Consider the following 22,622-nt stretch of genomic DNA (forward strand, 5'->3'; position numbering starts at 1 on the left):
TGACTTTGGGTGAGTCACGTAAATTTCTTTCATCCTTATTCATGAAATGGGGGAAAGTTTTATACACCTAAATATCTTAATCAAGGTCTGTAACATGCAGGCGAATGTGGTGGTGGCCAGGATGCTTGTCCTAGGCTGCCTGATACTCCCAGGCACATAGTGTGTCAGCAACTGGAGCTGCGGGGCATCTTTCTCCTGTCTCCAGGACTAGGGCTGATCCAGCTCTGGACTGTCTGCTGGCCTTGACATGGATGGACCTTCCAGCAGGGTGGTGTAGGGAACTCCAGGGAGCACACACCACCATACAGCAAGGCTCTGGGGACAGAATCTCCTAGCCACTGAGTGGGGGTACAGAGGGTGGCTTGGGGGGTCTCCCTAATACCCTACCAGCGTTGGGAGACCATCTCCCACATTCCTTCCCAGCAGCTCTTCTAGGATCCCAATCTCTGAAGCCCCCCTCACCTGAGAGCACTCTGCAGGGCAATTCTGGACAGGATGCAGGGAGAGCCAGAAGGGGAGCACCAGATTGTGGGGTGGAAGCTCCTGAGTTCATCTGGGGGTAGGGTGGGGGGCAGGTGGTGATTCAAGTGTCTCAAGGTGTTTCTCTTCTGGGACCACCCTATTGCCTGAGCTTCCACTATATATGTCCCAATTAATAATAGGGTATTGTGCTCAGTGAATGGAGATGAAGCAAGCTGGCAGAGAGCTTGGGCTTGAGGGCCTGGGTAGATAGCTGAGGAGAGGTTGGCAGGAAACCTTGGACACTGAGATGCAGCTGAGCATCTGGCACAAATCAGACACACTCTGTAGCATGCACACATTAGGCATGCTTTAAGTAGAACAGGTGGCATTCAGTAGGCATGCTTTATGCTGTATGCACAGCACATAGTAGGCACACTATGTAAAGCAGGTAGCATTCAGTGTACATAGTTTATGCAGATCAAGTTGAATTCAATGTGTAGGGCTCCTGGCACACAGTAGGCATACTTTATGTAGAGTAGAGCATACAGTGGAAGGACCTGACCTACAGTCTTTGCTTGCAGAGTATAGGATTGGTTCAAAGTAGGTGAGTTGTAATTTCTGGCCCCTTTCCTACACTCCATATGTCTCCTTCTAATGTTCTCATCTGATATCCCATTCCCAGATGGAAAGGCTGAGCCCAGGAGGGCTGGCTCTGCCCACAATCAGAGCAAGGATAAAGCAGACAGGGTCTTGGCCCAGGGTTCCCTGGCTCTGCCCTTCTTTGCCTGGACCCCATCATCCTGGTCCCCTCTCAGCTCTATACACCTTCTCTTCTCTCACCTTCCTTCTCCAACTGAGCCTAGCCCCAGGTGTGCTCTTCCAGCTGGCCTCCTTCTCCCTGGAATCTGATCCAGATAATGCCCGGCAGGACTGGATTCTTTTTTCCTGTTTCTAGAAGTCATGTCTCAATCCAGGCCTTGGGCTGCCTGGAAGCAGGATTTGAACTCTTGCCAGGTTATGCAGCTGGCCAGCCACAGATCTCCATCTCTGAGCCTCCTAATTTTGCACTGAGCAATGTAAAATTGTTTTAGGGGAAGGCGTGGCCTGGGTCCACTCTCCTGAACTCTTAAACCCATCCTTTCTCCTAGTGTGTAAACCTTGTCACTCAAGTCACCTTTCCTCACCACCCCCCAACTTGTTCTCTGCCTCATGTAGGAGTTGCCAAGTTCTAAGGACCTAGTGCCCATGCCGGTGACTACAGAGTGGTTCCCCTTTGTACCCAGTTGACTCCACCCCCAAATCTTGGCTGCCTGCCCAGGCAGGCCTGCTGGGATTGGCTGGTCCAGCCCAACCCAGCTTAGCCTCCCACAGATTCCTCCAGGTCATCAACCAGGGACAAAGAAGTCCCAGAGGAGGGGAGAAGAGCTTGGTGGGGACAAGCCGCTCCTTTCAGAAGGTGCCAGGCTGGATTTGGTGGGACGGGAGGTTCTTTGCCTGGTATGAGGAGGGTGTTGCCCAGGGCTGGGCCAGCTCCAGAGAGCCAGCCAGCCTGGTGGTTTCTGGGTAACAGTCCCCAGCACTTTGTTATGATTCAGGAAGGTCTGGACTCCAATCAATCTCTCCCTTTATTGTGCTCCTCCTCCCCTCTCTAATGTCTCCTCTTCCTCTTCCACCTCTGTCTCTTCTCCCCTTTCATTCTTCCTACCCTGGATTGTCCTAGGTCTTCCTCCCCTCTCGGGGCCCTCCCTGCCCTTTTCATGACACTGTCCCTGTCCCTAGAGAAACTGTCTTTGCCCTGGGCCTCAGCAGCTCACCCTGTTCCATCTTCCCTGCAGAATGCCACAGCTGGGCCTGTCCTGGCTGGGACCGCAGTCCATGGAAGCCTCTCCTTGGCTGCTCCTGCTGCTGGCTGGGATCTCCTGGTTCCTGGCCCGCAGCCTAACCTGGATCTATGCCTTCTATAAGAACTCTCATCGCCTCAAATGTTTCCCGCAGCCCCCCAAACGGAACTGGCTCTTGGGTCACCTGGGCATGGTGAGTGTGGCAGCAGGCTGGGTTGGGCTATCAGGGTATATGGATTGCTGAGGGGTCAGGAATGGGGCTCAGGGGGCTGGGCATCAGGGTGGGCTTGGGTCTAGGACAGCAGAGAACAAGGGAGTTAGCTGCTCTGGTGATGTACTCACGCCAGGATGTGCCAAGCCCTTCTTATCTCCTTGTTCTCCGAGCCTAGTTTGCTTTGGATTCATTTCTGGCCATCTTTGCCATATTGGTGCCTCTCTGAGGGCTCCCAGGGTGGGCTACACAAAGTGAGGACCCCCTGGTGTTCCCACATTCTTTGCTACTGGACTTGAGTCCTCCATAGGGGTTCTCACCAGGGTCTGCTCCTACCTGAACCATTTCTTTGTGTCTGCCCATTTATGGGCTTCTGGATGTTCATGGGAAGGAGCAATAGCTTCCCGTGGACTAGTTCAGCCAGGAGATATGTATGGGTTGCCCACCCCTTTTCCTTCCTGGGGCACCTTCCTCTTATCTCTCTTCTCCCCTAAGATGTACCAACGGGTCTTGTTGCCCAACCCGGATTGAAGTTGGTCACTCACTTCCCTTTCCAGAAGCCTTCCTTTACCCCACCCTTTACTTTAAACATTGACCTTAGATCTGTGCTCCCCTTTGGGTGGTCGTGCCTTGGTTGCTTCCCTTGTAAAGGGCACAGTTCATGGGCATCTGCACAGGTCTAGTGAGAGCAAGTGATCTGCTAGAATTTGGGTGGAAGCAAGTGCTCACAGTAGGAGAGTCCTGAGGGAGAGTTGGAGGTCACCTCTGCTCCCATGAGCTCCCTGAGGCCAGAAGGTCCCCTGTGTGTGGACCCTTGTCCATGAGAGGAACTGGAGACCACATGGACCTGCCAAGACATAAAAGGAAGTGGGATAAGCCTTAGAGAAATTTCCCAAGGCCATGGGGCTGCCCACAAACTCTTCCCCACTGGGGTATTCCTCTCTGGTTGCCCTCGGGGCTAGAACCACTCCCAGCAGGAGAAAATCCTTCCTCCCAAGCGCAGATTGTCTTCTGTGTCACAACCTGACTTCTCTGTCTACCCTGGGATGCACTGTTGGGACTTGGATAAGGCCTTGAGAGGGATGGAACAGCAGAGGCAGAGATTCCCTCCATCCTTACAAAATTGGGACATGTGTCCACTGCAGACATCAATCACCCGCAGAGGCTGTAGTAGGCCCTTGTTGTGGCTCTTGTGATGGTTTATTAGTTAGGTTTCTCCAGAGTAAGAGAACAAAAGGACATGGACACACACACACACACACACACACACACACACACACACAAAGTCATTCACTTAATCAAAGTCACTTAATCATGGGAACCCATTCTGAGAAATTCGTCATGAGGTGATTTTTGTGCCTACATCAGGCAGTGGTCTTACACGTAGCTCGGTGGTGTAGCCTTCCACACACCTAGGCTATGTAGTATTGCCTGTGCAGCCTGTTACTTTTCTGAATGCTATAGGCAATTGTAACACAACAGTAAGTATTTATGTATCTAAAAGTATTCAAACACAGAGAAAGAACAGTTGAAGTAAAAGTACTGGGTGATAGCAATTCTTCAAATTCTTCAGCTATGCTGTATTTTGGGAAGGAGGTCAGTATCAGGGATTGAATCCATGGGTGCTTAACCACTGAGCCATATCCCTAGCCCTTTTTTCATATTTTATTTAGAGGGTCTTGCTGAATTGCTTAGGGCCTTGCTAAGTTCCTGAGGCTGAACTTGAACGCAAGATCCTGCCTCAGTCTCCCAAGTCACTGGGATTACAGGTATACCATACCCAACAGCTATACTGTAATCTTAAGTGAGTACTATATACATGATTGTACTACCATACAGACATACATATATATATATATATACACACATTATTCAAACATAAATATATACATATATGTGTGTATGTATGATATGAGATATGTGTGTATGTATAGATACACACACATGCACACACACACACACACACACACACACACACACACATATATATTATTAGGGGAATTGGTTTACATAGTTATGGAGTCCAAGAAGTCCCACTACACACCATCAGCAAACTGGAGAACAGGGAATCTGGTGGTATCATTATTTCAGTCTGAGTCTAAAGACACAAAAATCTGGTGGCAGAGACAGCTGGTATTAGGTTCTGAGTCCACAGGTCTGCGAACCTGAAGTTCTGATGTCCAGGGGCAGGAGAGATAGATGTCTCAGCTTCAGCAGAGAGAGTGACTTTGTCCCTTCTCTGCCTTCACGTCCTCTCTGAACCCTCAGTGGACTGATGCCCCGTCCACACTGCGGAGGGTGCATCTTCCTTACTCATTCTTGCAATGTAAACATTAATCCCTTCTGGAAATGACCTCACAGATACACCCAGAAGTCATATTTCATGGCTACCTGACAAGTTGACACTTGACATCAACCGTGTCACAAGGTGACCCCCTGTGCCTTGTTTTCAGGTCCAACCCACAGAGCAGGGCTTGAAGCAAGTGACGGAGCTGGTGGGCACCTACCCTCAGGGCTTTATGACATGGCTGGGCCCTGTCATTCCCCTGGTCACTCTGTGCCATCCCAACATCATCCGATCTGTGCTCAATGCCTCAGGTACCCATGCAGAGCTCGTGATGGTGGGCGCTATGACACATTGGAGTGCTTTCTGCTCTCCGCCTGCACGCTTCTGTGGGCCCCTGCCTCACTCCAGCGCCTCCTTCCCTCTTCTCTCTCTTTCATGGACTCACCGGCCCCCCCTCACTGTCTTCTTCCTCCTCTGTGGTCACACCAACCCCCCAACCTAGGGTTCTCAGTGCCCCTGGAGCCCCAAGAGGCCTCAATCCAGGGCTCTTTCCTGGAGGGACCCCCTAGCTCAAGGGAATGGATCTGAAGCGATAACCCCAACCTTGTGTGGGCAGGAATGGACTGGGGGAGACAGACTGTGATAGCTAGTGGACAAGAAGGGTCTCTGCCAGGGCAGCTGGGGCCTTCTTGGAGGAGGAGCTACCAGAGCAGGGTGTGAAGTGACGACTTGGAAGGTTTCAAAGCAGGGGCAGGTGATGCAGGAGGCATCAGAAGCACCTGGGTCCCCTGCCATCCCTGGCACCAGCCTTGCCCTTCTGCAGGCCCAGAGCTATGAGGAGGGCTTGTGGCTGGTGGAGGAGCTTGGCTGCGATTTCCATGATAGCCACCTCTGGTGGGCAGATTCCTTCCACCCCTTCTCGTGGCTTGTCCCTGCAATTTCCTTGCCCTCCTGCCCTCCTAGGAGTCTTCCTTAGGAGACTCCACCCCAGCCTGATTCATCTCCCCTGTCCCCTACCCTTCCCATTCTTGGTCAGATCAAGTTAAGCAGGGGAAGGAGCAATTTCCAACAGAGATCATGACTGACACCAAAGTGCTTAGTGATTCAGGGCAGATCCCTGACTCTGGCTGCTGAAGTCTCTTTCAATTGTGAGTAGAGGAAACTCACCATGGTGTGCACTAAGTCAGAGAGGGAATCTATATCGTGTAAAGTCCAGGGAGGTTGATCTTCAAGCAGAGCTAGATCCAGCTCTCAAATAATGTCCCAGAAATCTGTGTGCTCTCAGATTTTCCTCTTGGCATTATTTTTCTTTCAAGGCAGCCTTTCCTTGTGGTTTGAATGAAGAGTCCCAGAAGTTCAGTTCCGTGAAAGAGCTCTTCATTCTCCCAGCGTTCCCTTCAATGACCCATTATTCACTTCAATCGTCCTGGCCCGTATCGGAGGACAGAGTCCCAATTTAATCACTGCAACTCTGATTGCCCAGTCTTGGCAGGCGTGGGACCCCCAGTGTGATTGTTTTAGGGAACACAAAGCAGTTTAGTGGTTAAGCACAGGATTTGGATTCAGACACCCTGACTCTGGTCACAGACATGTGACTCACTATCTGGAGGGCTGTGATCATGTTATATGACTTTCTCATTCAGAGCCTCGACCCCTATCTGGAAAACTGAATGGAAGGTAATCCAGGTGTGCAGAAGAGGAAGGAGTATTTCTGTGACTATAACTGAGGGACTTAGACTGTTGTGTACAGAGGATGAGGGCAGGGAGCCCAGGCAAAGCTCAGCACGGAGGACGATGATCTGCTGGATGGGATTCCCTGCCCTCCCTGTCCTGGTCTTTGTGCTGTAGGTCCTTCTCTGGTAGCCTCATGGAGTGTGCATCAGGTTCTGTTTGTTCTCCAGATCCAGAGCTCAGAGGAAGGTCTGCTGTACACCCAGGGTCTGGCGAGCACCTTTGGGGATGTGTGCTGCTGGTGGGTGGGGCCCTGGCACCCAGTCGTCCGAATCTTCCACCCCGCCTTCATCAAGCCTGTGCTCTTTGCTCCAGGTAGACACTGGCATGACCCCAGCTGGCCTGCTGCCAAGGTCTCTGTGCTGCTTCAAGCTGTTTGGGGACCCTAGTGCAAGCAAGAGTGGCTGTGGCAGTAATGCCCTGCTTCTGTCTCATCTGGACCCCCACCTATCTGACCTCTGGTCATGTCTGCTCACATCTGGAGCATGTCTGTGTGACATCTGCTGAGTGGTCACAACTTGCCAATGTACAGTTACTCCTGGATCCTGGTTACAGTTGGTATAATGTATGCCTGATTACACCTGGGATCCTTGGTGATGGTCCTGTCTGGGACTCAGTTGTGGCCAAGGACATTTGGGGCATGTCAGTGTCTGTATGGTTCTTGTCTGTGTTTCTGTCGAAGATTGTCTTTTCCTTCTGCTGGCCTCATCTGGGCCATGTTTGTGGTTTGTCTGGAGTCTGGGTCCTAGAGTACCTCGGAGAAGAGACTGAGACCTAATTTGAGTCTTATTTAAGGCAGGTCTTAGGGTATCTCCAGGTCAGGTCTGAGACTTAGTTGGGTCACATCTGGGCCATATCTGGGAAATGAATAAGACCATATTTTGTTTCTGTCTGAAGTCTGTCTGTGGGGCACAGATGTCATCAGAGGATGTTGTATCATGTCATGGCAGGTCATGTATGTTTTGCCCACATTAGGACATAACAAGTGTCCCTGTCATATGTCTCCAGTCTGTGTCAGGAGATGTCAAATGGTGTTGGGTGGACAGGGTTTCCTATGAGCTCTATGGAGTGTTGTGCTGTGCTCGAATGTTGTAGAACATGTTGGACCTTAAAGGAGTCACACCCAGGCATGTTGGTCTGTGTTGTGCTGTGTTAGGCTGTTTCATGGCTCTGCTGCTGCAGCCTGGCCTGGTCCCCTCTTGCCTCCTCCCTCTTTTCTGTTTCCTCTCCCCTGGGTTCCTTCCTGCTATGGGGCTTAGACGGGGGAAAGTGCAAACTCTGCCTGGGAGCCTCCATCTCCTCCCAAAGTCCATTCTCTACCCCTCCCCATGGCCCCTGATGGTTCTTGTTCATGTCAGCTGCTGTTGCACTCAAGGACGTGATCTTCTACAGCTTCCTGAAGCCCTGGCTGGGTGAGTAACTGCTGGTGACAGGGCTTGGGGAAACCCTGGGAGCCAGGGCAAAGTGCTGCCCTTGCCCACTGCCCATGGCTGCCCTGCCAGGGGATGGGCTCTTGCTGAGTTCTGGTGACAAGTGGAGCCACCATCGCCGCCTGCTGACACCTGCCTTCCATTTCAACATCCTAAAGCCCTACATGAAGATTTTCAATGACACTACAAATGTCATGCACGTGAGTCCCTTGAACCTATGATCCAAGGTTGAACCTGGGTGGGAGAAGGGTCACAGACAGAGCAGGTATACAGGTCTGGCTCTGATGAACCACTTTGAGACCACCGGGCTTTCTCTCTATGCCTCAGTTTCCATAGTAGTAAGATGGGACTACAAATCTGTACTTAAAAGTTGGTCCAGATGATAAAGTGGAGTTATCTCCCTGGTACATGGTAGGTGCTCAGAAGAGGTTGGTTTCTATGTTTCTCTCACAGAAGGTCTATAAAGCCACAATGCTAATGATGAATATTGCATAGAATTTGTTGTTGTGTAACAAGCCATTTCTGAACTCATTAGTTTGCTAACAAGGGTATGGATGAGTAAGTTGATTCTTCTGGATGTGGATGGAATCACTCAAGGTCAGCTGTGGGTCAGGTAGGCAGTTTTGATGACCCTGGCTAGGTTCCCTCACATGTTTGGGAACTGGATGATGTAAAATGTCCTAATCTGGGACAACTGTACTCTTCTACATGATTCTCTCCCTTCAGAAGATATCCTAGGGTTCCAAGGCAGAGATAGGGTTCCATGGGTGTGAGAGGAGGCTTCAATGCCTCCTGAAGCAGAGGCCTCATTGGGCTTATGACCTCATTTTCACCACATTGTATTGGCCTAAGTCAGAATTCTATCACATAATCAAATAGGGATAAATAGGATCTCCCTCTTAGTGGAAGTTGCTGAAAACTCACATTGCAAAAGGTGTGGATCCAGAAGTAGGGTAATATTGGGGGTGAGGTTTCTGTGAAGTGCTTAGGATTTTTCTTACTTGTAAGTTAATAAGTTAGCTTATTATCAGTTCATGGATTGTTGCAGAAGACATGAGATTTCTGGAGTGTCAAAGGGCATTACTCATGACTCAGCAAGCACCCTGTGCTTCTTGTTGGTTTTCATCTTTGCTATAAGCCATCAAATCTGATGGTGGTGACAAGGTGCCTGCTCATTGGTATATCCCCTTACATTAGATTTAGGGAATCTGCTTGAATAGCAAACAGAAACAAGCCTGACTCTCACCTAGAAGAGTCATTCCCTATTCCTTTGGGGTTGTTCTCTACCAACATACCTTTGAAAAATGGTCTAGGCCAGAAACACTGCATTCTCAGCATACCTAGAAAGGAAGACCAGGAACCATGCATGACTACCTCTCCCAATACAGGAGAATTTAAAAAATCAATTTATCTCTATGAAGATAAGGAAAGCTAACACTGAAAACTCAATGTATACCAGAAATGATGCCATATGCCAATTGTATAATACATGTTGTCCAATTTATTTTCCACAACCGTGAGTAGCACAGGTTATTTTGCCCATGACAGATAATCATTCTGAGTGTGAGAGAAATTAGGGAGGTTGCTCAGGATCATCTAGCTGGTAAGTGAGCATGAAAGGCAGAGCAGGTGTTTTATCCCTGTTAATCAGACTTTGAAGTAGATCAGCTTAACTGTTGCTGAAGATTTGACATGTGGAACTTAGGAGAAGGAAACAGGTGATTAATGGTGCACAGAGTCACAGCTGGGACTTAGACTGATTGCCAGTCTTGGGCATTCATCTCTAAATAGGAACAGCTTCTGCTCTCACTGAACATGATCCTCCCTGGGTGTGCGTACCTGGGACAGAGGACTGGTTCTGGGGAGTCCATCTAGTGGTTGTGGTTGGTCTAGGTCTCAGGGAGCCAAGATCCAGCCCTATTCCCTTCTCTGGTCAGGCCAAGTGGCAGCGACTGATCTCAGAGGGCAGCACCCGTCTGGACATGTTTGAGCACATTAGCCTCATGACCTTGGATAGTCTGCAGAAATGCGTCTTCAGCTTCGACAGCAATTGTCAGGAGTGAGTTCTTTCCTAAGGTCTGGGAACCTAGGCCATGGACTCAAGGAGACTGTGGATCAGAACTGGCATTGGAGTATAGGGAAGGGGAGAGAGAAATCAGTTCTTCTAAGTAGGTGAAATTGTTTGAGTAAAGGTAAGAGGGCTCAGATGAGCAGAGTGTGTAAAACAGGCAAGAGGGGGACTCCTTGGATGAGGATCAAGCAGTAGAAGGGGTTGATCTTAAGGAGACTGAAAGACAGGTAAAGCAGTGTGAATTTTATCATGAGGTTTCTCAGGGAACCAGTGAAGGTTTTTGAGCTGATGATGGGCATGATCAGAGCTGAATGAACTCTATGGAACTGTCTCATGTAGACAGTACGTGGAGTTGAGAATGGATGCAAGGAAGCTAGGGAGGGGGTTGGGTCTAGGACCACTTGGAAGACAATGATGTGTGAGCTGTGTGGACAGCATCAGGGAGGAAAAAGGACAGGACTGGATGCTTGGTACTAAAGAAAGGAAAGGAGTATGCCCAGATTATGCTCTGGGTTCCTTGGGGGCATGGAGGTGGCTCATAGAGATGGGATGTAAAGAGAGAGGAGACATAGGAGAGTCAATTTCAAGGCCCATATTCACTGTGTATCTGTGAAGCCATGTGTTTCTGGATACTCAGTTTCCTGATGTGAGGTAGCTCCCAGATGCTGGTGAGAGTACTCCTTGGGCATCAGGTACGTTGAGTCAATGCCTCCTTTTGTGTCCTCATCCTACAGGAAGTCTAGTGAATATATTGCTGCCATCTTGGAGCTCAGTGCCCTTGTGGTCAAAAGGCATGAACAACTTCTCATGCACATGGATTTCCTGTACCATCTCAGCCCCAATGGGCAGCGCTTCCGTAAGGCCTGCCGCCTGGTGCACGACTTCACAGATGCTGTCATCAAGGAGCGGCGCCACACTCTCCCTGATCAGGGTGTTAGTGACTTCCTTAAGGCCAAGGCTGAGTCCAAGACTTTGGACTTCATTGATGTGCTCCTGTTGACTAAGGTGAGCTTCTCAACAGGAGGACACTGGGGAGACATAGGCGGTATCTGTGAAGGGAGGGACGAACCAGAGCTAAACAGATCTTAGAGATGACTTGGTTGCAGCAGGGAACTCCATAGTCTGAAACTATGAAGGGTCTGAGATTTTAATCTATTTACAAGTTAATAAGTTAGTATACTACGCTTATATCTGTATATATATCTACATTAACAGATGCTCCAAACACTTTGACCAATTCCATAAGTGAATAAGTGACATAAAAAGTCCAGTTATTATAGAAATACAGCAGCCTGAGTAGGATCATAGCAATGGTTCCCAATTCCCAACACTTCCTTCCCCAGGTGATGCAAGATTTTAACCTGTTCATGTAGCAGGGTTAATACCCTTGGAGAAAGACCCACACCTGATGAGTTTTTGAGCTTATATAGGACAGGTGGTACAACTGCTCTTATGGGGGGGGGAGAAGGAGGGAATGAACTTTATCTTGGAGAATAAACAAGTTGTCTTCAGTGGAAAGGTAAAGTCTATTGGCCTGAGAACCAAATTCCTCCAGGGACATAAGGTAAGATTCTCACTTGAGAGTGTGAGCAAATGTATTTGGAGTAATGCTTAATCTCCAAGGTAAATTTCCATTCAATAATCCTTTAATGCAAGTTCCAGTAACATTTTCTCAGAAATTCCTCATATGAAAATATTCATGGATCATTAATTCCTCCCACCAGGGACAAAATAGGAGGCAAGGAAGCAAGTAGAATGACTGTATGGTGGGGATTCTGGTGATGGTGACCAACAGAGGTCTAGGGGTGCAAGTGGCTTGGGTTTCTGGATTTCTTAAGACAGGTCTTAAGGAATTTTGTCAGTCACACTGAAGATCCTTCAGACCTGGTGTAATTGGGGTGGGGGATATCTTATTTTCTCTCCAGGATGAAGATGGAAAAGAGTTGTCAGATGAGGATATACGAGCAGAAGCTGACACCTTCATGTTTGAGGGTGAGGGCCCCAGTGTGGGACTACAGAGGGGGTGGAGGGTCTCTCCGTTCCATCAATGGGTTAGGTGGACCCTGGATCACTGCATTCTGTCCATTGTCCTCTTTCCCATCCTTCCTGGGACCTCAATGCTTGGGTGCTGTCCACCCTCTGGTGCTGAAACAGCCCAGAGGCCCAAGGCTGCCTGACTGCCCCTCAGGCCATGACACCACGGCCAGTGGTCTCTCCTGGGTCCTGTACAACCTGGCGAGGCACCCAGAGTACCAGGAGCGCTGCCGGCAGGAGGTGCGAGAGCTGCTGAGGGACCGTGATCCTAAAGAGATTGAGTGGTGAGTGAGTCCTCAAGGCTCTCCCCGAGCCCCTCTCATGGGCTCTGCTCCCCAGGTGGGATGCTCGTGATTCCATTATTGCCTTGATAGGAACCAATTCAGAGCTAGGGCCTAATACCCAGCCTGACTAGCAAGGGTACGTTTGCAAGATTTGGGAACAGAACGATCTGAACTTATGGGAGAATCAGTGACAATGTGACAATCTGTGAGCGTAGCAGAGTCTGCTAGTCACAAGGTCAGGAAATGGACTTCCCCTCCACTCCCTTTATTTTCTCTCAAAGAGCACAAAGACACTTTTTCAAGGATCTTCAGCCCCTGAAAGTTTGTTCTTCTTCTGCACCCTAATTCTTACCTTCCTGTCCAATCCAAGGATTCATGGGAGACACCTGGAAGTAAAAGCCATCTCTTCTGTCCAGAGTACCTGCATCATTCATCCATGCAACCTTCATTCAGAAAACAGGCCCACACTATCTTCCCATGGTCTATTCCGTGCTCTGCCCTGTTCTGTGCTAGAGACCCAAGAGGGAAACAGCCCAGGGATCTGCCTTCCAGGAGTTCTCAGATTGGTGGGCAAACAGTCCCAGGTGGGGACACTAAGCATACAAGGGTAGGGATGGGGTTGAGAGTCAGAAACAAGGCTCGAGGTAAAATAACTGTTTTGACTGAGATCCTGAATGATCAGAAGAATTTATTTTTTTTCATCAGAGGAACAGTGCTAGGTCAAGAAGCAAGTCTTAACTAAAGTGGAAGGTGCAGGATGCGGGGAGAAAAACAGGAGGAGGGGAGAAGGAAGAGAAAAAGACAGGCAGGGGGGAGAGAGGTGGAGGTTTGTGTGTGAAGAGGAGAGGCATAGAGAAATGGAGAAGGAAGAGAAAGAGGGAGAATACAGAGAAAGGGAGGAGGGGGACAGAGAGGCAGAGATAGGGTGATAAAGAAGAGCAATAGTAGGTATAGTGAGCTGGGTTTAGCAGTGCACACCTGTAATCCCAGCTACTCAGGAGACTGAGGTGGAGGATCAAGGTTTGGGGGCCAGACCTTGTCTTGAAACAAACAAACAAAAAAACCAAACTGAAAAAGCAACCACCCCTACACACACACACACACACACACACACACACACACATACATTAAATTTGTGTATTTTTTTCTCACTTGTTTTATTTTTATTCTGCTCTGTGGTATCAAGAACACTTATTTTCATGCAAACCATTGACTTCTTTACAGTGGTTTTTTGGATGCTGTGTTTGAGGGAAAGCTTCTAAAGATACCTAGTTACATCTTCTACAGTCCTTTCCTAATACCTTCCTTTTCTTTCTCAACTATTCAACCCATCTGGAGTTTATTTTATGAGAAGGAGAAAAGATTTTACACAGAGGCTGGCAGACTCTGTTTTGGTCTCTGGATAATTTGTGTGTGTGCGGGGGTGGTTTTAGGGACGACCTGGCTCAGTTGCCCTTCCTGACCATGTGCATCAAAGAGAGTATGCGGTTGCACCCTCCAGTGACAGTCATCTCCCGCCGCTGCACCCAGGACGTGGCGCTCCCCGATGGCCGGGTCATCCCCAAAGGTACCCACAATGGCAGGAGGAGGCGGCTCCTGTGCAGGAAGAGGGCTCCATCAGGCAGTTGGACCTTGTCCCTTTTCTCCCACAGGTGTCATATGCCTCATCAGTATTTTCGGGACTCATCACAACCCAGCTGTGTGGCCGAACCCTGAGGTGCTGCCTTTCCCTCCTATTCTTGTCCACCGCAGGGTTCCTGAAGGTGGCGTGGCGTTTTGACCACCAAATCAAACATCACCTTCCCCCACCACACGCACCTCTGTCTCTCCCTGGGTGTGCTGGCAGACCCACCCAGCAACTGTGTCTTGGTGGATCTCTTCTCCAGGTCTATGACCCCTTCCGCTTTGACCCAGAAAATGCCAAGGACAGGTCACCTCTAGCTTTTATTCCTTTCTCCGCGGGACCTAGGTAAGGACCGCGGGAGTCTGAGATAGGGATGGAATGATGGCATCGGGACTCTGGGGATGGTAGTGCGGCAAGGGGGGTGGAGTTTCAAATGGTCAGTTGCTGGTGTCTTTACTGCGGCTCTTGTAAAACTTGTGTGCCAGGGTTTGGAGAGTGGGTGTTGGGTAGGTCCCCAAAGAGGTCGGTCCAAGAAGGTCCACCATGCGCTCGGAGCCCTCCCACTTTGGCTTCTAGGCTGAGTTGTGGGCAGGAGTCTGGGTCAGGCTTTGGGGACCATGGACGCCCACAGAGATCCAGGCACCTCAGCGCTCCTCGCTGCCCCTTGGTCTGATGGATGGGGGATCCCGGGTCAGGTTGTGGGCGGATGGGTCCTGGCTGGTGGTCCCTGGCACAGTGAGAGTCCCCACCCCGCCCGCAGGAACTGCATCGGGCAGACGTTTGCCATGAGCGAGATGAGGGTGGTGCTGGCGCTGACTCTGCTGCGCTTCCGAGTCCTGCCCGACGACACCGAGCCGCGCAGGAAGCCGGAGCTGATCCTGCGCGCCGAGGGCGGGCTCTGGCTGCGCGTGGAGCCGCTGAGCGCCAGCGCGGAGTGACCCGCCCAGGGCCGTCCCGGGACCCACCTGCCTCCACCCAGAACTACGTATGCAGATACCCAGGAATAAAATGGTTATCACCTGCGTTCGAGTCTCACCAAGCGTCAGCAGGGTGCGCCGGGGACGTCGGGCAACCAAAGCCGGAGGGCTAGGTGGGGGAGGCGCGGCCCAACCCTGACTGGTTCTGGCTGGCTTCACAGCCCCTGAACAGATGGCGGGAGTCGTGGGACGTGTTTGAGCAGAAGATGGAGCTAGATTAAGGGCAGGTTTGAGGCGCCGAGTCATGGAAGCAAACACTCAGAACACTAAATGTTTGCCATCCTTACCTCCGTTCGCATCTCCAACTATATCCTGTCTTTTCTCATCGTAGGGTTTTTCACTGTTTCTGTGGCTACTAAACTACTGTGTTTATTAAACATAGCAGGCTTAGTTGTGTTTTCCTTTCTCTTGCTCCCTCCCACCACCTTCTGCGTTTCTTACTTTTAGAGACAGAGCCTATACAGAGCAGCATCTAACTGCTGAGCTCAATTGTCTTGCTTCGTCCTCTGGATAGCTGGGCACTAGGCATGTGCCAGCAAACTGAGCTAAACATGATTGTTTTATATTGTGTCTGATCATTGAAGTAACTTTATTTTTATTCTGTTGCTCTTGCTGATTTTTTTTTTTTTTCACTTTTTATTGGCTGGCTATCTTTACCTTGATGTTGGCTGTCATGATTGAAAGAATACTTGCAGAATGTGACAAAAGCAGTGTTCTGAGGATTATTCGAAAGGAAGATCAAGGCTTGTGGTACCCAAGGGCATTAGGGCAGTTTAATTTACTCTGAAATCACACATGTGGTCTCCTTTACTTCAGTTTGCTCCCTCCCTAGAGATGTCCTCTGAGGTCCCACTTATGTGAAAGGATCTTAGAGATTCAACCCATCTTGTATCACTCCTGAGTTTTGATTTTTTTCATCTCATCATGAACTTCACATTTTCCTGACTTGAGAAGCGGCTTCAGAGTAAAAGTATACATCATGTTCATTTCATTTCTAACTTTCTGTTTTCAAGATAGTGCCTTTTTTCTGCCAGAAATGGAACCCCGGGTCTCATGCATGTTAGGGAAGCTATTTCCTTTGAACTGAACCCCAGCCAGTTTTGTAATTCCTTACTGTCTTTTCACGTCACTTATGGAATTGGAAAGGCATCCAGCTATAAAAGTTGTTATTTATTTATTATTTATTTATTTATTTATTTATTGGTTCTGAGGATTGAACCCAGGGGTGCTTAACCACTAAGCCATATCCCCAGCCCTTTTTCATATTTTATTTAGAGACACAGTCTCACTGAGTTGCTAAGTGCCTCACTAAGGTGCTGAGGCTGGCTTTGAACTCATGATCCTCCTGCTTCAGCCTCCAGAGCCTCTGGGATTACAGGCTAAAAGTTGTTTTAAAGCAGAAGGAACCTAATCTAAACTTTGTCTGCAATTAATGGGAGCAGTTAACTTACAGTGAGATTTTAAGTTGGTATGATCCAGTGATTATCCCATTTTTCAGTGCATTAGGGGTAATCATTTGCTGCAACCTGCTTGGCTGAACCCTAGAAACTGGCAAGGGGCAATGGGAAGTTAATAAATACACACAAACATTAAGAAAGAAAGCTGAGATCAGGTGGGTCACCAACCTCTGGTTGATAACAGTGACCCCGAGCTGGCTCAGCATGTTTATTATATAGATTTAATCAAAAGGTTATTTGCAGGAAAGTTTCTGCAAAGCAGGCAGGCTTGAAGTTCTCAGCACTGATGAGACATTATGCTTATCTTGCTGTGCTCTGAATCCCCAATCCCTGGAGTCTGAGTCTGAGGTTCAAGGTCAAGACTGATAACTCTGACCCTTTGCACAGTTTCCTTGGGCAGGGTATCACCATAGCAACTGGCAATCTTAACCTGTACTTTTGCACAGGGGATTTTCAGCACAAGCACATCACGACCACGAGGCAATCAAAAACCTTGATCCAGTCTGGCACAGTGGCACACACCTGTAATCCCAGTGGCTCTGGAGGCTGAGGCAGGAGGATTGTGAGTTCAAAGCCAGCCTCAGCAAAAGTGATATGCTAAGCAATTCAGTGAGACCCTATCTCTAAATAAAATACAAAAAAGGACTGGGGATGTGTCTTAGTAATTGAGAACCCCGAGTTCAATCCCTGGTATCCCCACAAAAAGAAACCTTGATCCAGATCACTGCTCTCCATAATCATTGCCTTTGAGCTTATAGATTTCCAGGCCACAAATAGTCCACACTGAATCCCATGGGGGTGGATTGTATATCACCCAAGCATCTTGGACTTTGAGCAAAGTAGAGGGGACAGATGAACTTTGTGTTTGCCCCTCTTAGGGATGTTGTGATTGTGTCCCTGTGTTTAGGAAGGGGGGTATACAGTGGATATTTTGATAATGTCTGGGGTGGACTGGTCAGGGACTGTGGATTGTTTATCCTGATATCCATCTTTGCCCTCTTAGAATTACCAATGTTTTGCTAGGATGCATGACATTCTGAAACATAGATTGTATTTGAAACCCTTTCTTGAAGCTGGTTTGGTTAAGTGACTTTGTCCTGTTGCAAGTGGAAAAGTCAAAGATTATGTGATAATTCTGGTAGCTTTCCTTAATAGAAAACTAGGACAGTCTCTCCCCATCTCCCATCTTCATCCTTCATGCTGCTTATAATATTGATGATGTGACTGGAGGTGCATCTGAGACCATGAGGACAAGGATTACTTTCAGGAACATAGGGGCAGATAGCTAGAATCCATCTGGGAAGGTGACCTTAGGTCCATGCTAGGGTCTGATTGTTGTGATCCATATTCCCCCCAAGATTCATATGCCGAAGCCCAGTATTGTCATTATCTTTCATGAATGGGTATAGTTCCCTCTTTTGAATGAGGTTAGAGGGAGTTTTCAACCCTTCCAACATGTGAGGAAATGCATGGAAGTTCCATCTATGATGAGCAGGCCTTCTCCAAACACCAAAACTGTTAGCACCTTGTTCTTTCCAGCTTCCATAACTGTGAGTAGAAATTTTTACTGCTTATAAATTCTTAAGTCTAAGATATTTATTTTGTGATGGCATCCCAGGTGGACTAAGATGATTCACTTCACCTTGGTGTTGTCCTATCAAGGTCAGAATCCCAGTCTGCTACTTCCTAGCTGTTTGGCTTGGGGAAATTTATTTATCTCACTACCTTCCTTCCTTCACTACCTAATCATATCCATCTTTTGTTCTCTTTTGAAGATTTACAAGTCTACATGTACAATATAACAGCCAGTATCTTCTAAGTATTTGCAGTACATCAAGCCTATTTTTTTCTTTCTTCATTTTTGTATCACATTTTAAAGTTTTAAATATTTTAAAATCACAAAAGAAATATATTTACATTTATATGTTTATTCCTTTATGGTTTTTGGGATAGAACCTACGACTTTGCACATGCCAGGGAAGTGCTCTACCACCGAGGTAACTTCCTAGCCCCAAAGAGAAGGTTGAGTTCTGGAAAACATGGCAACCTAATGTTGGAGAAAACCATTGGAATGTGTAGTAGTTTCTAAATACCCACAGTTATGTCTGAGAAACTTCAATTTGGTCTGCTGATGGCCCCAATTAGAACTTAAAATTTTTTTCAGAGATGCACAACCAGAAATCCCTTCTCCCTTAGTTGTTCCAGGTAGTGGACATTACAGGGGTTCTGAATACAGTGTGAGGATGAAGGAGAGGGGTTATGGGTGGAAGGGTGAGGGCTAGGGGTGGAGGTGAGAGGGTTGCCACTTCAGCACCACGGACAGTAGCTTCCCCAGCCCTGTTCCTCTCTGCCTGTAGGTGTCTCCTGCTGAACACAGAGTCCAGCGATTGGGTGCCTCCCAGGAGGCCACAGACTGGAAAGATTACTGACTGTAAAATTAGAGAGGAACATCGCAAAATGATACAAAAAAAATACAGTATTAAAGGAAATTCATCTTTATTTTTGTCTTCATTTTATTTTCTTCAAGTCCTTTTCTTATTACAAAATGATATGTATTCATAGAAGAAAGTTAGTGAAAGAAATAAAAATCTACAATACCAACATATCTCAATAATCACTGTTAACATTCTCTTATACATACTTCCAATTTTAAGATATATGTAGCATTTTACATGTGAAAATTAAGATTTATGTTTAAATATATTACATTTACGTGTAAGTGTCTGCTTAAAGATGCTATGTTAATGGCCATGAAGCACACCAAAAGGTCCTTCATATCATTAGTCACTAGGGAGATGCCAATGGAAACCCTAGAATGCCTCTTTTACCCCCCACTAGGATGGTTAGAACCTAACACGGGAAAGTAACAAGTGCTGATGAGGATGTGGAAAAATTGGAACCCTTCTACATTCCTGACAGAAATGCAAAATGGTGCAGCTGCTGTGGAAAACACTTTGGAGGATCATCAGATGTGAAATATATAGAATTGCTACGTGACCCAGCAATTCTATTTCTGGGTGAATACTGGACACAATTGAAAACGTGCATGAATGTGTACTTGCATAAATGCTCATAGCTGCCCCATTCACAATTTCAAAAGGTGAAAACAAACACAGACACCCACTAGCTGATGAATGAACACACAAGGGTGGCATAGCTATGCAATGGAATATTCCTCGACCACAAAGAGGAATGAAGGACTGATACATGCTACAACACAGATCTTGAACACATTATACTGTGTGCAAGAAGTTGGACACCAGTGTTCACATGCTACATGATTTGCTTATTTGAACAGGCAAATCTATAGGGATAGAAAGCTGGATGGTGGTTGCTGAGGGCTGTGCAGGGATGGGAATGCTGACTGGTATGGGGTTCCTCCTGGGATGATGAAAACATCCTGGAACTTGATGGTGGCAAAGGCTGCATGACATTGTGCACACGCCAATGCCTTTGAATTCTATACTTGAAAATGGCTAAAGTGGTGAATTTGCAGACAAAAGTATCATAGAGTAGAGATTAATGGCACATAACACGAATCCAGGCTCCCTGCCTCCACCAGACACATGACTTTGGGCAAGTCACTTAAATATCCTTCAACCTTATTCCCCATTCATAAAATGGGGGGTGGGGTGGGGTGGGGTGGGGGAACTTAATGTACCTAAAGGACTTAATCAAGGTCAGTGACTGAGTAGCCAAATGTGGTGGCGGCCAGAATACCTGCTCTGGCCAACACTCCTAGGCACATAGTGGGTCTTCAGTGAGCTCAGCAACTGCAGCCACTGGGGTGTCTTTCTCCTGTCTCCAGGATTAAGGTTGGTTGATCCAACTCTGCACTGTTCCCTGATCATGACATGGATGGACCTGCCAACAGGTGAAGTCTTCCCCTTGGGTGGTGTAGGAGACTCTGGGGAGGAAATACACCACCATACTGCCACATGACTCTAGAACCAGCAACATGAGTCTCCTAGCTATTGAGTGGAGGTGGTAGTGGGGGTACAGAGGGAGGTTTGGTGTCTCCTTAGCATCATACTAGTGTCAGGAGACTGTCTTTCCCCCACATGCCTTCCCAGAAGCTCTGCTAAGAGCTGAATTCCTGAAGCCCCTTCCTGAGAAAGCCACAAAAGGAAATTATGGCCTGAGAGGGACAGATATATAGTCTTTTGGGTGGAGTCTCCTAGCTGCAGGAGGAGGAGCCAGGTGGTGATTAAAGGGCCTCAAGATGTTTCACTTCAGGGGCCACCACATTGCTGGAGATTCCACCAGTTATAAATTTCCCTGGATTGACACAGGCATAACCTCCAATGAATGGGGACAGAGCAGCATGACAGAGCGAAAGGTTTGTGCTTGAGCATCTGACACAGGGGATTCCTTTGAGCTCTGGGTTTTGGGCTACAGGTTTGCCCTCCCTGGCTCTCACTTTCCTCTTCTGGTAAATGGGCATTTTCTGGATGCCATTTCCTGTGTTTTCTCATCTGATACCCAGGGTTAAAGTACAGAGAACTGAAGAGAAGGTAATGGAAAACCTTGTGCATTGTGATGCAGTTGAGCATCTGGCACAAAGCAGACACACTTTGTGCAGAGGGCCTGGAACAGAGTAGTCATGATGTAGGTAGATCAGATGTCACCCAGTAGAGCGTGTGACATTCAGTAGGATTCTTTATGTAAAGTACTCAGTATACAGTAGACATACCTTATGTAGTACAGGTGGTATTCAATAGGACGCTGCATGCAGAACAGTAGCCACTCTTTATGTAGAGCTCCTTGCACACAGTCGGCTTGCTTCATGTAGAGTACCCAGCACACTGTAGGAGGACTTTATTTACAACCTTCTGTGGAGTACAGTACTGGTTCAAATCTGCTGAAGTAGCAATTGCCAGCCCCTTTCCTTCACTCCCTGGTTTTGGGACTCCCTTCTCTCAGGAACTCTCCTCTATTCCTCATCTATAATCCTATTTCCCAGATGGGGAAGACCGAGCCCTGGAGGGCTGGCACATCCTACAATCAGAGCAAGGATGGGGCAGAACTTGGACTTCACCCAAGATCCCCTGGCTCTGCCCTCCCCTTTCTATAACCCATCCTCAGACATCCCTTCTCAGCCCCCCATACCTTCTCTCCTCTCTCACCTCCCTCCTCCAACTGAGGCCAGCCCCAGGTGTGCTCTTCCAGCTTGGCTTATATCTGGAATCTGATCTGGGTAATCCCTGGTAGGACTGGAATTTTTGTTCCTGCTCCTGGAAGTTATATTTCAACCCAGACCTTGGTCTGATTAGAGGCAGGACTTGAACTCTTACCAGCCTTTGCAGTTGGATGGTCACAGGTCTCCACTCAAGTCTCCTAATTCTGCACTGAGAAATGGTGCATGATGTCCTCCCAGCCCATGCCTGCAGAGGAGCTCAGGATATTCTCTGACAAGGTTTGGCCTGGCTCTGTTCTCCTGGCTCCTGAACTATCAAGTTCATGTTTTTATGTGCTATGCCTTGAACGTGGACCAGCAGGAATGGCTGTAAACTTTGGAGGTCAAAGTGATTTTGCTTACCCCACTCAACTTGTCCCCTAAGCCCATGTAGGACTTGGCAAGTTCTAAGGATCCTGTGTCCATGCCTGTGACCCTGAGGTTTCCCCTTTGCACCTCTGTCTTGGCAAGTCTGCCATGATTGGATGATCCAGCCCAGCCCAGTTCAGCCTCCCCCAGACTTCTCCAGATCAGGAACCAGGGGCAGAGAATCCCAGAGGAGCGGGGGAGAAGAGCTTGGTGGGGACAAGCTGCTCCTGATAGAAGGTCCCAGGCTGGATTTGGTGGGACTGGAGGTTCTTTACCTGATATGGGGAGGGTGTCTTCCAGGGCTGGGGCAGCTCCAGAGAGCCAGCCAGCCTAGGAGGTTGGTGGTTTCCTGGCAACAGTCTCCTGGTAATCTGTCTGATTCAGGGAAGTCTGGACTCTTATCAGTGTCTCTCTTCTTCTTCTCACTTCCCCTTCTTTACCCTCTTACTCCATCTTTTCTTCTTCAACCTTTCCACCTTCACCTTTCTTTCTCCAAGATTTCCCTGGGACGTCTTCCTCTCTCTGAACCTGTCCTCACCTTTAAGCAACACTGACTCTTCCACAGCTCCTGTCCCTTTCCTGGGCCTCAGCAACTCATCCTCTGTCCCTCTTCCCTTTAGGATGCCTCAGCTGAGCCTGTCCTGCCTAGGACTGGGACAGGTGATAAT

The 22,622-nt window shown here is 48.2% G+C and overlaps 1 protein-coding gene across 10 annotated transcripts; it reads left to right on the forward strand.

The window, feature by feature from the left end:
- Nucleotides 1-1,824: 1,824 nt before the first annotated feature.
- On the forward strand, nucleotides 1,825-15,470 carry LOC124968806 (cytochrome P450 4F3). 10 transcript variants are annotated; one of them, XM_047531581.1, is made up of 14 exons: nucleotides 1,831-1,918; nucleotides 2,298-2,496; nucleotides 4,968-5,112; nucleotides 6,703-6,847; nucleotides 7,925-7,944; nucleotides 8,035-8,162; nucleotides 9,900-10,021; nucleotides 10,768-11,038; nucleotides 11,959-12,025; nucleotides 12,222-12,351; nucleotides 13,785-13,918; nucleotides 14,004-14,068; nucleotides 14,238-14,320; nucleotides 14,736-15,470. In XM_047531581.1, the coding sequence occupies exons 2-14, from the start codon at nucleotides 2,299-2,301 to the stop codon at nucleotides 14,911-14,913; spliced, it is 1,686 nt and encodes a 561-aa protein (XP_047387537.1). In that variant the 5' UTR covers nucleotides 1,831-1,918; nucleotide 2,298; the 3' UTR covers nucleotides 14,914-15,470. The 10 variants fall into 10 exon arrangements, with proteins under 10 accessions (XP_047387544.1, XP_047387537.1, XP_047387539.1 ...); XM_047531583.1 differs by lacking the exon at nucleotides 4,968-5,112 and having other exon boundaries at nucleotides 7,891-7,944; XM_047531582.1 differs by lacking the exon at nucleotides 6,703-6,847 and having other exon boundaries at nucleotides 7,891-7,944; nucleotides 14,736-15,457.
- Nucleotides 15,471-22,622: the final 7,152 nt, after the last annotated feature.

This window comes from Sciurus carolinensis, chromosome 17 (assembly GCF_902686445.1).
Source record: "Sciurus carolinensis chromosome 17, mSciCar1.2, whole genome shotgun sequence".
Taxonomy (NCBI): domain Eukaryota; kingdom Metazoa; phylum Chordata; class Mammalia; order Rodentia; family Sciuridae; genus Sciurus; species Sciurus carolinensis.